The sequence below is a fragment of the Mirounga angustirostris genome, unplaced genomic scaffold (genome assembly GCF_029215605.1).
Source record: "Mirounga angustirostris isolate CCGP_5_RB_7025 unplaced genomic scaffold, mMirAng1.0.hap1 SCAF_16, whole genome shotgun sequence".
Lineage (NCBI taxonomy): Eukaryota > Metazoa > Chordata > Mammalia > Carnivora > Phocidae > Mirounga > Mirounga angustirostris.
The window spans coordinates 27,615,737-27,628,359 of NW_026991724.1; the positions used below are offsets into that span (position 1 = coordinate 27,615,737).

The 12,623-nt window shown below is 39.1% G+C and overlaps 1 protein-coding gene across 2 annotated transcripts in view; it reads left to right on the plus strand.

Moving 5' to 3' along the window:
- The window catches only part of AMFR (autocrine motility factor receptor), a 50,102-nt gene that overhangs the window by 14,974 nt on the left and 22,505 nt on the right, over positions 1-12,623 (plus strand). For both annotated transcript variants that reach the window (XM_064580636.1, XM_045891098.2), the window contains exons 5-8: positions 2,342-2,382; positions 2,548-2,680; positions 4,556-4,689; positions 5,556-5,666. In XM_064580636.1, coding sequence (XP_064436706.1) covers positions 2,342-2,382; positions 2,548-2,680; positions 4,556-4,689; positions 5,556-5,666 — 419 coding nt within the window. The remainder of the gene's footprint in view (positions 1-2,341; positions 2,383-2,547; positions 2,681-4,555; positions 4,690-5,555; positions 5,667-12,623) is intronic.

A 12,623-nucleotide genomic window follows, 5' to 3' on the forward strand; every position in this document is an offset into this window, starting at 1 on the left:
TTATTCCTGTTTATAAATGGGGAAACTGGTGTAGAGAGGGTGCACTGAATTATTTAAGGTTTCAGAGTGAGCAGTGGCACAATCCAAAAATTGAGTTTTTTTAGCTAGGATATAAGTTAAAATTTTATGGGATAATATAAATATGTAAGCTATATTCTTTATTTTGGAAGACTAATCTGAGATATTCATGTATATTTTAAATTTACTTTTTAACCTTTGAAAATACCAATTTTTGTTCAGTAGAAATAAAAATTTTTTTGTATGTCCTTATATTCAGTTGCTATCTTTGTTTTTTTCCTCAGGCCAAAGGCAAAATGTTTTTATCTTTACCATAATTGCTACTATTAAGGAAAAAAATGAAATAATACATTATTAAATTTAATTAGCTAATATCAAAACACTAAGTTTGAACTGCTATTTGGGAATTTGTTAGAATAGGGTTAACATTTATTGGGGTGCCTGGCTGGGTCATTTGGTGGAATGTGTGACTCTTGATCTGGGGGTCGTGAGTTCAAGCCCCACGTTGGAGGTAAGAGTTCATTTTAAAAATTAAAAAAAAAAAATTTTTTTTTTTAAAGATTTTATTTATTTATTTGAGAGAGAGAATGAGAGGGCGGAGGGTCAGAGGGAGAAGCAGACTCCCTGCTGAGCAGGGAGCCCGATGCGGGACTCGATTCTGGGACTCCAGGATCATGACCTGAGCCGAAGGCAGTCGTTTAACCAACTGAGCCACCCAGGCGCCCTAAAAATTTTTTTTTTAAATTTTGCTTAGTAGCATTGATTTCAGAATATGATGTAGTAGTGTAAGTAAAATTAGGAAAGGAACATTTAAGTACTTAGTAAAACATTCGCAGTTCTAAATGAATACTGTCTATATGTGTATATTTCTCTTGAAAAAAATCTAAAATTTTTTTTGCACTGATCTATGTTATTAGTTTGCTTTAGATATATTTTACAGTAAATCATCATTTGCATGATAGTCTGGTTTTCCTGTTTTTACTTTTAATTAATATTAAGCCAAACTTTGGAAAAGGTATACCTAAAAATAAAGTCATTTAAATTAGGCTTATTGGATCTTACTATAGTACATATTTTTATTTCAGCTCATTACTATGATTATTTCAAGATAATAATGTTACAGATTTTATATTTTGAACTTAATTGTATTTTTATATTTATAGTGTTAATCTATGTAAAATATTTTCCATTTATAAATTGGGATTTCCAAATCTCAAACAATGTAATAGTTCTATTGTAGTTTAAGAGATTTTTTTTTTTTTTTAAGATTTTATTTATTTATTAGAGAGAGAGCACATGAGAGGGGGGAGGGTCAGAGGGAGAAGCAGACTCCCCGCTGAGCAGGGAGCCCGATGCGGGACTTGATCCAGGGACTCCAGGATCATGACCTGAGCCGAAGGCAGTCGCTTAACCAACTGAGCCACCCAGGCGCCCAAGAGGAGATTTTTTTTATTATCAATTTCTATAATACAAAATACTGTGAAGGGCTTATTCTTTATTTCCTTCATTCTTTTTGTTTTTGTGTGGGCAAGGGGAGTATACAAAGCGTTATGTAGAGGGCAGGTACTCATCTTGGATTGGGGTACCTGAACTATACTTTTGGTATAGGATCACCAAGTATTCAGACACCCTTTGTAGTAATCAGTGATGGTGACTTCCTGCTGTGTAAACTAGAAGTGGTTGTCAAATTACTAGAATGAACCTCAAGATTATAGAAGGCAGCCCCATGAGATGGACAGGTGTAATCAGTTGTCACCTATTAACAGAAAAAAGGCTCAATGAAAGTTGGTTTCTAGGTCATGAAAGAATTCTGTGGAAATTTGAAGCAGATAAAAAATAGTTGGTAAGCTTGAACAACCTGCTTTTTTTTCTTTCAGTTTTATTGTGATATAATTGACATACAGCATTGTATAAGTTTAAGGTATACAGCCTAATGATTAACTGACATAGATTGTGAAGTGATTGTGACAGTAAGTTTCCTTAACATCCATCATCTCCGAGATACAGAAAAAGAAAGAAAAGGGTTTTTTCCTTTGTGATGAGAACTTTCAGGATCTACCCTCTCCACAACTTTCAGATGTACCACAGCAGTGTTAACTACAGTCATTATGTTGGATGTTACATCCCCAGTCCTCATTTATCTTGTAACTGGGAGTTTCTACTTTCTGACCGCATTCATCCCATTCCCCCCCCACCCCCTCCCTTGAATAACCCGTGTTTTAGTTGAACTGAGAAATGCTTGCCTTTTATCTTTTTGTAAAAGTTAAGTTTGGCCTGAACAATTCCAAAGTTTACTAAAGAAAAAATACATCTTTCTTTATAGTCTCTTCTTGTGACAGTGAGGACTGCTCATGTGATTTTACGGTGAGTAAAAATTTGGGAGGGAGGCGATTGAGGTCTACTCATACAGTTGATTTTAAGATGTCACATGTATAAAATCTATAAAAATGTGACTATACTGTATCACAGGTAAGCTAGATTAAACTGTAACAGTAAATTGCTAAAATGATTTTTCTTTGTTCACTGCAGATATGTAATTCACCTCTGGGACCTCAACCATGAAGGGACATGGGAGGGAAAAGGAACCTATGTCTATTACACAGATTTTGTCATGGAGCTCACTCTCTTGTCCCTGGACCTCATGCACCATATTCACATGTTGGTAAGCTTCCTCAGAAGGAACTCTAACAGAGAGCTAGGTGTTTTAGAATCAGAAACCCTGGTTAGTCCATAAGAAATGAAACATTTGTGGATAAACTGCGTAAAGACTCTCAAAACAAATGCAGCTGTGCCCCTCTGTCTTTCTGCCACTGGGTATAGAATAATGGCGTGCACTTCGGCTGGAGCCCAGCTTGAGTTTGCTGTCCGCCTAGGGCACTCTGTGAACTCCACTGACCTAGTCACTGGTCATTCTTCTACCATGAAATTAAGAGGATTCCGTATGCTCCCCCTAGTTTCTGTGGCTTCTGATACGTAGCAGTTACTTTGTAGGGGGTAATGGGAACTCTTGCAATGTTAGCTACTTCATGGATTCATAATTTTTCTGCTTTATAATTAAAAAGAAAGCATTTGTATTTCATTCCTCCTACTTCATCGTTTACATTTTACTTTGCTATGCAAGAAATTACAGTTGAAAATCTGCTTCCCTGGTTAGCACTTCAGTGATCTAATAATGGTAAGAATCAACATATTTGGTGGGCAGTTGATTTATACTATAAGCCTTTAAAGATGCATTTAAAAATTACTGGGTTAGGGGCGCCTGGGAGGCACAGTTGGTTAAATGTCTGACTCTTGGTTTTGGCTCAAGTTGTGAGATTGAGCCCCAAGTCAGGCTCCACGCTCTGAGTGTTGTCTGCTTATAACTCCCTTTCCCTCTCCCCATACCTGTCCTCCCTGCTCAAATAAATAAATTAAATCTTTTTTTTTTTTTAAAGATTTTATTTATTTATTTGAGAGAGAGAGAATGAGAGACAGAAAGCACGAGAGGGAAGAGGGTCAGAGGGAGAAGCAGACTCCCCCGCTGAGCAGGGAGCCTGATGTGGGACTCGATCCCGGGACTCCAGGATCGTGACCTGAGCCGAAGGCAGTCGCTTAACCAACTGAGCCACCCAGGCACCCTAAGTAAATAAATCTTTAAAAAAAAAAAAATGACTAGGTTAGACACAGGACATTTCTAAGTATGCTTTTTGAAAATAACTTTGAAAACATATTTAAAAACATGTATAGCTTTTGTTTAAAGCTCCCTTGAATGCCCAGGGATAACTGTTAACGTTTTATTGTATTTATTTTTTCCTTTTATATTCAAATACATACAGTCATAAATTGAGATTGTATTTTGGACATTTAGTTTAGTTTTGCTTTTTTTTTTTTTTTAGCTAATGTATTATCTGTATTGTCCTGTGCTAGCCACAGTTCTTCGGAACCATTTAATGCCTTCAGGATAAGAATTCCATCATATAGATATATAATGATTTAATTAACCAACCCTCATAATGGATATTTAGACTGTATTCAGTTGTTTGCTGTTTTCACATCTTTACATAGTTTATCACATATTAGTTTTTTGAGATAGTTTTATCTGGCTTTTTTCACTTAAATATATTCCCATGTGATTAATCTTTAAAAATGTTATACGTAAATATAGTATAATAATATATAACTTTATTTTATAAAAAATGTAATTAATGACTATATACTATTACATTATATGAATTTACAACCTAACGATTTCCCTACTGGGCATTTTGCTCATTTCCTGGTTTTCTTTTTTATAATTGCATGGATGGATATCTTTGTTCATAAAGCTTTTAAATTTCGGATTAGTTCCTGAGAAAAGATAGCTGATGATGAATGACTAGGCCAAAGAGCGTGTACATTGTTTATGGTAGTGAGATAAATATCTGCATTTGCTTGGTGAAAGATTGTTCCAGTTCCCGTTTACCACCAATAAGAGCTTCTGTTACATACGTCACCTTTGTCACTAGCAAGTTCACATTCATTTTTATTGTGTGTTTCATTCTCTTTCCTTCCTGCGAAGTTATTTGGCAACATCTGGTTATCCATGGCCAGCTTGGTCATCTTCATGCAGCTGCGTTACCTATTCCACGAAGTGCAGCGTCGGATCCGCCGGCACAAGAACTACTTGCGTGTGGTTGGCAACATGGAGGCCAGGTGCGTGAGCACACGCTGATGTTGCCCAACTGGACTCGTTTTAGATTTTTTATAATAACAGATCCCAGGTGATCCGAGAACCACTTTTGTTAGCTGTTAACCGAAGGGTGAAGAGGATAAGTGGAGGCTCTGGAGAAGGACTGCCAGGTGTGAATCCTCACCTATGTGAGGATTTGCTGTGTGATTTGAGGGCATCTTAATTAAATCTCTGTGCCTCAGTTGCTTCCACTCTAGGGATGATAGCAGAGCCTTTGTCCTGGAACTCTTGGGAGGAGCCAGTGGGGTAGTGCAAGTAGCATGCTTAGAAGAGTATGAGTATGTAGCAGCTGCTCAATAAATACTAGGTGGTTCTTATTCTGCCATTATTTTTATCGTCATCATCATTAAGCGGAAGCTTCCTTGGGCTTCTGTCCTCTATTTTATGAAGTGGGTCTCACTTAATTCCTTCCACATGCATGTTTACACACACGCTCTTAAGCTCACCAAGGGAGGGACTCACTTGCCAGCCTGCAGATGTGAGATGAATGGGTATCTTTAGTGTCCAGGGGAACAGTTTGGCTCTCTAGGGGTGGGTCTTAACTCCTCTGGTTTGCCCAGAAATGTTCCCTCAAGTCATTTTTAGCTAATGTGTTATGTTGAAGGAACTAACAGCTGTTGTTAAGACAGAGTTCGTTTCTGTGTTTACGTTTTTTGTTCTTTGGTGGGCTATGAAGAGAAAGCAGATGTAATGTTTTTGATGGCTGGGAACGTTTAACTGCCCCAGATTCCTCTGTAACTGCTGTCAGAGGGCGAAGTTTATGGCGTGGCACTCAGTTTTACATGTGTGGGACTGACAGAGGTCTGCTGGCTGCGTTCGTCTTTTACAGGTTTGCTGTGGCAACTCCGGAGGAGCTGGCTGTCAACAATGACGACTGTGCCATCTGCTGGGACTCCATGCAGGCCGCGAGGAAACTGCCCTGCGGACATCTTTTCCACAAGTAGGGCCTGGGGTTCTGTCCAGGGCGTGGGGGTGCTGTTTGTGCCCGGGCTCCGGACCAGTCCTAGCAAGGGGGTGGGGACATTACCTCAGACTGGCCGTGGAGCTGGCAGTGAGTGCTGTGGGAAGCTTTGGGCTGTTCTCCTTCATCCCTCAGCCTCATCGCTCTACGGCAGGACTGTTCCCCACTCACAGCCTGCCATCCTAATTTCTGGGTCTGCTGACTCTCTTCATATTCCTTGTCAATTTCTGCCCTGAGGTAGAACAAGTGTGCCTGTAAGATTTAAAAGAAAGGGATGGGGGGAATCCTTGCTTTCTTTTTTTTTTTTTTTAAAGATTTTATTTATTTATTTGAGAGAGAGAGAATGACAGACAGAGAGCATGAGAGGGAAGAGGATCAGAGGCAGAAGCAGACCCCCCGCCGAGCAGGGAGCCCGATGTGGGACTTGATCCCGGGACTCCAGGATCATGACCTGAGCTGAAGGCAGTCGCTTAACCAACTGAGCCACCCAGGCGCCCCAGAATCCTTGCTTTCAAACAGTTTATGCATTCACTGGGACAAGAGACTATTTTTCCATTTTGCACATGCACAAAAGTAACAGAGAAACAACATGCCAGGGAGGTTGGCTGAGTTGGGGACTGGACCAGGACCACTGAACAATCCAGAAAAACTGTGACTATATTATCAGGGAGAACAAAACAGCATTTTCAGAAAATCTTTTTTTTTTCTTTCCCCCCCAAGATTTTATTTTTTTATTTGAGAGAGAGAGGGCACGTGCACAAGTGGGGGGGGTAGGGGGCAGCGGGAGAGGGAGAAGCAGATGCCCCGCTGAGCAGGGAGCCTGATGCAGGGCTCTCGATCTCAGGACCCTGGGATCATGACCTGAGCCGAAGGCAGACGCTTCAATGACTGAGCCACCCAGGCACCAGAAAATCTCTTAAGAATGCATCAGATCTATGGGCGGGACAGGTTTGTTCCTCTGGCAGGGAGTCCTGTTGCCTCTCTCTGTGTTGTGGCCCTCACTGCCTTACTTATTCATTCTTAGAGATCTCATAGGGGCTGAGTCTGTTTAACCTAAATCACTGTGTCTATGGAGTAGACGTCTTTTTTTTTTTTTTAAGATTTTATTTATTTGAGAGAGAGAGCATGAGCAGGGGGAGAGGGAGAGGGAGAAACAGACTCCCTGCTGAGCGGGAAGCCAGACAGGGGGCTGGAGTCTAGGACCTTGATACCATGACCTGAGCCGGCTGGAGTCTAGGACCTTGATACCATGACCTGAGCCAAAGTCAGATGCAAAGACTGAGCCACCCAGGCGCCCTGGATTGGATATTTTTTTGATGTTGAGGTATCTCTGAGGTAGCTTTGGCTTTTGCATCTGTGATCCTTTTTGCACATTGAGAAAGTTTTCATCTTTACATCTTTAATCTTCCTTTTCTCATTTTATATACCCAAATTGTTTTTCTTCTCTTTTTTAATATTAGAAGGGCTTTGGAGCTTGAGCATCAGTAGGTAAACACATATACTTATTTTAATTTTTAAAATTTAAATACTTTTTTTTAATTTAAATTTTAATATATAGTGCAATATTGGTTTCAGGAGTAGAATTCAGTGATTCATCACTTACGTACAACACCCAGTGCTCATCACAAGTGCACTCCTTAATGACCATCCCCCACCTCCCTCCCTCCATCAGCTCTCAGTTTGTTTTCTATCGTTAAGAGTCTCTTATGGTTCATTTCCCTCTCTTCCTTTTTTCTTTTCCCTCTCGCATATGTTCATGTTTTCTTTCTTAAATTCCACATGAGTGAGATCATATGGTATTTCTCTTTCTCTGACTGACTTATTTCACTTAGCATAATAGTTTATCCATGTCGTTGAAAATGGCAAGATTTCATTTTTTTGATGGCTGAGTAATATTCCATTGGATATGTATACTACATCTTCTTTATCCATTCATCAGTCGATGGACATTTGGGTTCTCTCCATAGTTTGGTTGTTGTCGATAACACTGCTATAAACATTGGGGTGCATGTACCCCTTCAAATCTGTATTTTTGTTATTCTTTGGGTAGTAATTCAGTTGCTGCATCATACAGTAATTCTATATTTAACTTTTTGAGGAAACTCCACAAATTGTTCTCCAGAGTGGCTGTACCAGTTTGCATTCCCACCAACAGTGCAAGAGGATTCCTCTTTCTCCACATCCTCGCCCACATCTGTTGTTTCTTGTATTAATTTTAGCCATTCTCACAGGTTATGAGCTGGTATCTCACTGTGGTTTTGATTTGCATTTCCCTGATGATGAGTGGTGTTGAACATCTTTTCATGTGTCTGTTAGCCATCTGGATGTCTTCTTTGGAAGTGTCTGATCATGTCTTCTGCCCATTTCTTAGCTGGGTTATTTCTTTTTTGGGTGTTGAGCTCGATAAGTTCTTCATAGATTTTGAATACTAACCCTTTATCAGGTACGTTGTGTACAGATGTCTTCTTCCATTCCGTGGGCTGCCTTTAATTTTGTGATTGTTTCCTTCTTTATGCAGAAGCCTTTTATCTTTTTTTTTTTTTTTAAGATTTTATTTATTTATTTGACAGAGACACAGCAAGAGAGGGAAGACAAGCAGGGACAGAGGGAGAGGGAGAAGCAGGGTTCCCGCGGAGCAGGGAGCCCAATGGCAGGCCTTGATCCCAGGACTCTGGGACCATGACCTGAGCTGAAGGCAGATGCTTAACAACTGAGCCACCCAGGCTCCCCAGAAGCTTTTTATCTTGATGAAGTCCCAGTAGTTCATTTTTGCTTTTGTTTCTCTTGCCTCCGGTGATGTGTCTAGGAAGAAGTTACTATGGCCAAGGTCAAAGAGGTTGCTGTCTGTGTTCTCCTCTAGGATTTTGATGGTTTCCTATCTCACATCCATTTTGAATTAATTTTTCTCCAGTTTCATTTTTCCGCATGTTGCTGTCCAGTTTTCCCAACACCATTTGTTGAAGAGACTTTTTTCCCATTGGATATTCTTTCCTGCTTTGTTGAAGATTGGTTGACCATATAGTTGTGGGTCCATTTATGGAGAACACATATTGATAGAATTTTTTATGTGCTGGGTGTTCTGTTGGGGTCTGGGGATAAAGCGGAAACCACAGATACGGTCTTTGCTTTCGTACAGCTTGTAGTTTAATGGAGGAGATGAACATAAATTAGCCAGGCACATTTCTGAATGTGTAAGTATAAATTGAGCGAAGTACTCTAAAGAAAAGGAATGTGATTCTTGAGAACTTGTAGCAAAGGAATCTGACTTAAGCCTGGAGGAAGTGACTCTTGGTGATGAGTAGGAGTTGAGTCAGCAAAAGGAGAGTGACCCTCTAGCAGGAGGGAATGGGGTGTGTGGGAGGAACTGGAAGAGAACTGAACTGGTGTGACCAGGACTTAGAGCATAGGAGGGGAGTGGCGTTTGCTGAGGCAGGAGAAGCAGGCAGGAGCTAGACCCTGCAGGGGCTTGAGGGCCAGTGGAAAAGGTGAGACGTCATTGAAGGATTTTAGGAGAGGTTGGGGATCAGATTCGCAGCTTGAGAAGATCAGGGGGACTAGTTAGTAAGGGCTGCAGTGATTCAGTTGTGTGTTGAGAGTAGCTTGGGCTACAGTGGTGGAAGGTGGTTGGGGAGAAGTGGACAGATCAGAGGAATGGAGGCGTGTGGTACTGGATTGGCTGTGAGAATGAAGTCTAAAAGAGGAATCGGATTCTCCTGGTTTTGCAGCTGGGTAACAGCACATATAGTGCTGGTTGAGGTTGGAAGACCAGAGAATTCACACACATTTCTCCAAAGGAGCTTGGAGACAGTTGGAAAGACTAACTCCAGGAGTGTACTTTAGTCTAGAAGAAATCTAAAGTACATGATTAGATGATGATTTCCTTTTTTGATGAAGGCAAAATTCACATAACATACAGTTAACCATCTTAAAATGTACAATTCAGTGGCATTTAGTGCATTCAGTGTTGTGTAGCTACCACTTCTTCCTAGTTTCAAAACTGTTTCATCATCACAGCGTAACACCCCATGCTCATTAAAGTAATGAGTCCCCATTTCTCCCTCCTCCATCACTGGGCAGCCACTAATCTGCTTTCTGTCTATGGATTTGCCTCTTCTGGACGGTTCGTATAAAAGGAATCCTACCTTTTGTGACTGGATTCTTTCACTCAGCAGAATGTTTTCAAATCCAAGTTGTAGCAAATATCAGCACTTCATTCCTTTTTATGGCTGAATTTAAATAATTTTATAATAAACAATTTATTTACCCATTCATCGTTGATGGGCATTTGGGTTATTTCTACCATTTAGGTATTGCAAATACTGCTGTGATCAAATTTGTGAACAAGTATCTGTTTGAGTACCTGTTTCTAATTCTTTGGGGTATATATATACCTAGGAGTAGAATTCCTGGGTCATATGTAATTCTATGTTTAACTTCTTGAGGAACTACCAAACTATTTTCCAGCAGCTACACCATTTTACATCCCACCAACAATGTATGGAGGTTCTAATTTCTTCACACTTTATACTTCACATTTATTATTTTTTCTGTTTTTCTTATAGCTGTGCTAGTGGGAAGTGGTATCTCACTGGGATTTTGATTTGCATTTCCTTAGTGACCATTAATGCTGAACATTGTGCCTGTTGGCCATTTGTATATCTTCTTTGAAAAGTGTCTCTTCAACTCCTCGGCCCATTTTTTAATTGGGTTGTTTGTCTTTTTGTTAATAAGTTGTAAGAGTTCTTTATATGTTCTGGATACTAAACTTTTATCAGATGTATGATTTGCACATATCTTCTTTCATTCTGTAGCTGTATTCTTTTCATTTTCTTGACAATGTCCTTTGATGTACACAAAGTTTTCATTATTATGAAGTCCAGTGTACCTATTTTTTCTTTGGTTACTGATACTTTTAGTGTCAAATCTAAGAATCCATTGCCAAATCCGAGGTTATGAAGATTTACCCGTTTTCTTCTAGTAGTTTTATGGTTTTAGTTCTTATATTTAGGTCATTGGTCCATTTTGAGTTAATAATTTTACATGAAGTGAAGGAGGGGTCTGACTTCATTCTTTTACATGTGGTTGTCCAGTTGCTCAACCTCATTTGTTGAAGAATCTATTTTTTCCCCATTGAATGGTCTTGGAACCCTTCTTGAAATCAGTTGGCCATAGATACTGGGTTTATTTCTGGACTCTCAGTTCTATTCCAATGGTCTGTAGGCCTATCTTTATTCCACTACTGTGGTGTTTTGATTACTGTATGTTTGTAGTAAGTTTTGAAACTGGGAAATGGTGCGTCCTCCAACTTTTTCAATATTATTTTGGCTGTTTGGGGCCCCTTACAATTCTGCATGAATTTGGGGATCCACTTTCCCATTTCTGCAAAAAAGGCCATTGGAATTTAATAGAGATTGTGTTGAATCTGTAGATCACTTTGGAGAATATTACTATTGTAACAGTATTACGTGTTCCAAGCCATGAACGTGGGATGTCTTTCCTGTTATTTAGGTCTTTAATTTCTTTCAGCAATCTTTTGTGGTTTTTAGTATCAGGTCTTTCATCTCCTTGGTTAAATTTATTTCTAGATATTTTATTCTTTTAGGTATTAATACAAATGGAATTGTTTTCTAAATTTCCTGTTTGGGTTAGAAATATAATTCATTTCTATGTGTTGCTTTTGTACTGTGCAACTTTTCTGAATTTGATGATTAGCTCTATAGTAGTTTAGGATCATATCATCTGCAAGTAGAGTTGGTTTTACTTCCCTTTTTTTTTTTTTTTTTTTACAATTTGGAAGCCTTTACTTCTTTTTCTTACCTAATTGCTCTGGTTATGTCTTGCTGTACAATGTGTATAGCAGTGGTGAAAACAAGCATTCTTGTTCCTGAGCTTAGAGGAAAAACTTTCAGTCTTTTTCAGTTGAGTGTGATATTAACCTGTGGGTTTTTCATGAATGTCTTTTAAGGTCATTCCCTTCTATCCCTAGTTTCCTGAGTATTTTTATCATGAAAGAGTGTTCAGTTTTGTAAAATGATTTTTCTGCCTCTATTGAGATTATCATGTTTTTTTTTTCCTTTGTTCTAATGTGGTGTGTTACACTGATTCATTTTCTTATGTTCAACCACACTTGCATTTCTAGGGTAAATAAATACCTTTTGTTCGTGGTGTGTGCAATCTTTTTAATGTGCTGTTGAATTTGTTTCGCTGGTATTTTGTTGAGGACGTTTGCATCTATATTCATAAGGGATATTGGTTGGCAATTGTCTTTTCTTGTGGTGTCTGTGTCTGGTTTTGGTATCAGGGTAACGCTGGCCTCAGAGTAAGTGTTAGGAAGTTTTCTCTCCTATATTTTGGAAGAGCTTGAGTAGGATTGGTGTTCATTCTTCTTGACATATTTGGTAGAATTCACCAGTGAACCTGTCTGGTCTTGGGCTTTTCCTTTCTGGGAGATTTTTTTGACTGAGTCAGTCTCTTGTATAAATCTGTTGCAGTTTTGTATTTCTTCCTCCTTTTTTTTTTTTTTTTTTATGATTTTATTTATTTATTTGAGAGACAGAGGGAGAGAGCACAGAGGGAGAGGAAGAAGCAGGCTCCTGACTCAGGGCTTGATCCCAGGACCCTGGGATCATGACCTGAGCCAAAGGCAGATGCTTAACCGACTGAGCCACCCAGGCGCCGCTTTCTATTTCTTCTTGAGTCAATTTAGGTAATTTCAGTGTTGGTAGAAAATTGCCCTATATTTTTTCTCTATATTCTCTAATTTGTTGAATTACAGTTATTTCTAGCAATCTGTTATCATCCTTATCATTTCTGTAAGGTTGGTAGTAATGTTCATACTTCCATTTCTTTTTTTCCCCATACTTTTATTTCTGCTTTTAATTTTTATATCTATTTTTTTGCTTAGTCTAGCTAAAAATTGTCACTTTTGTTGATATT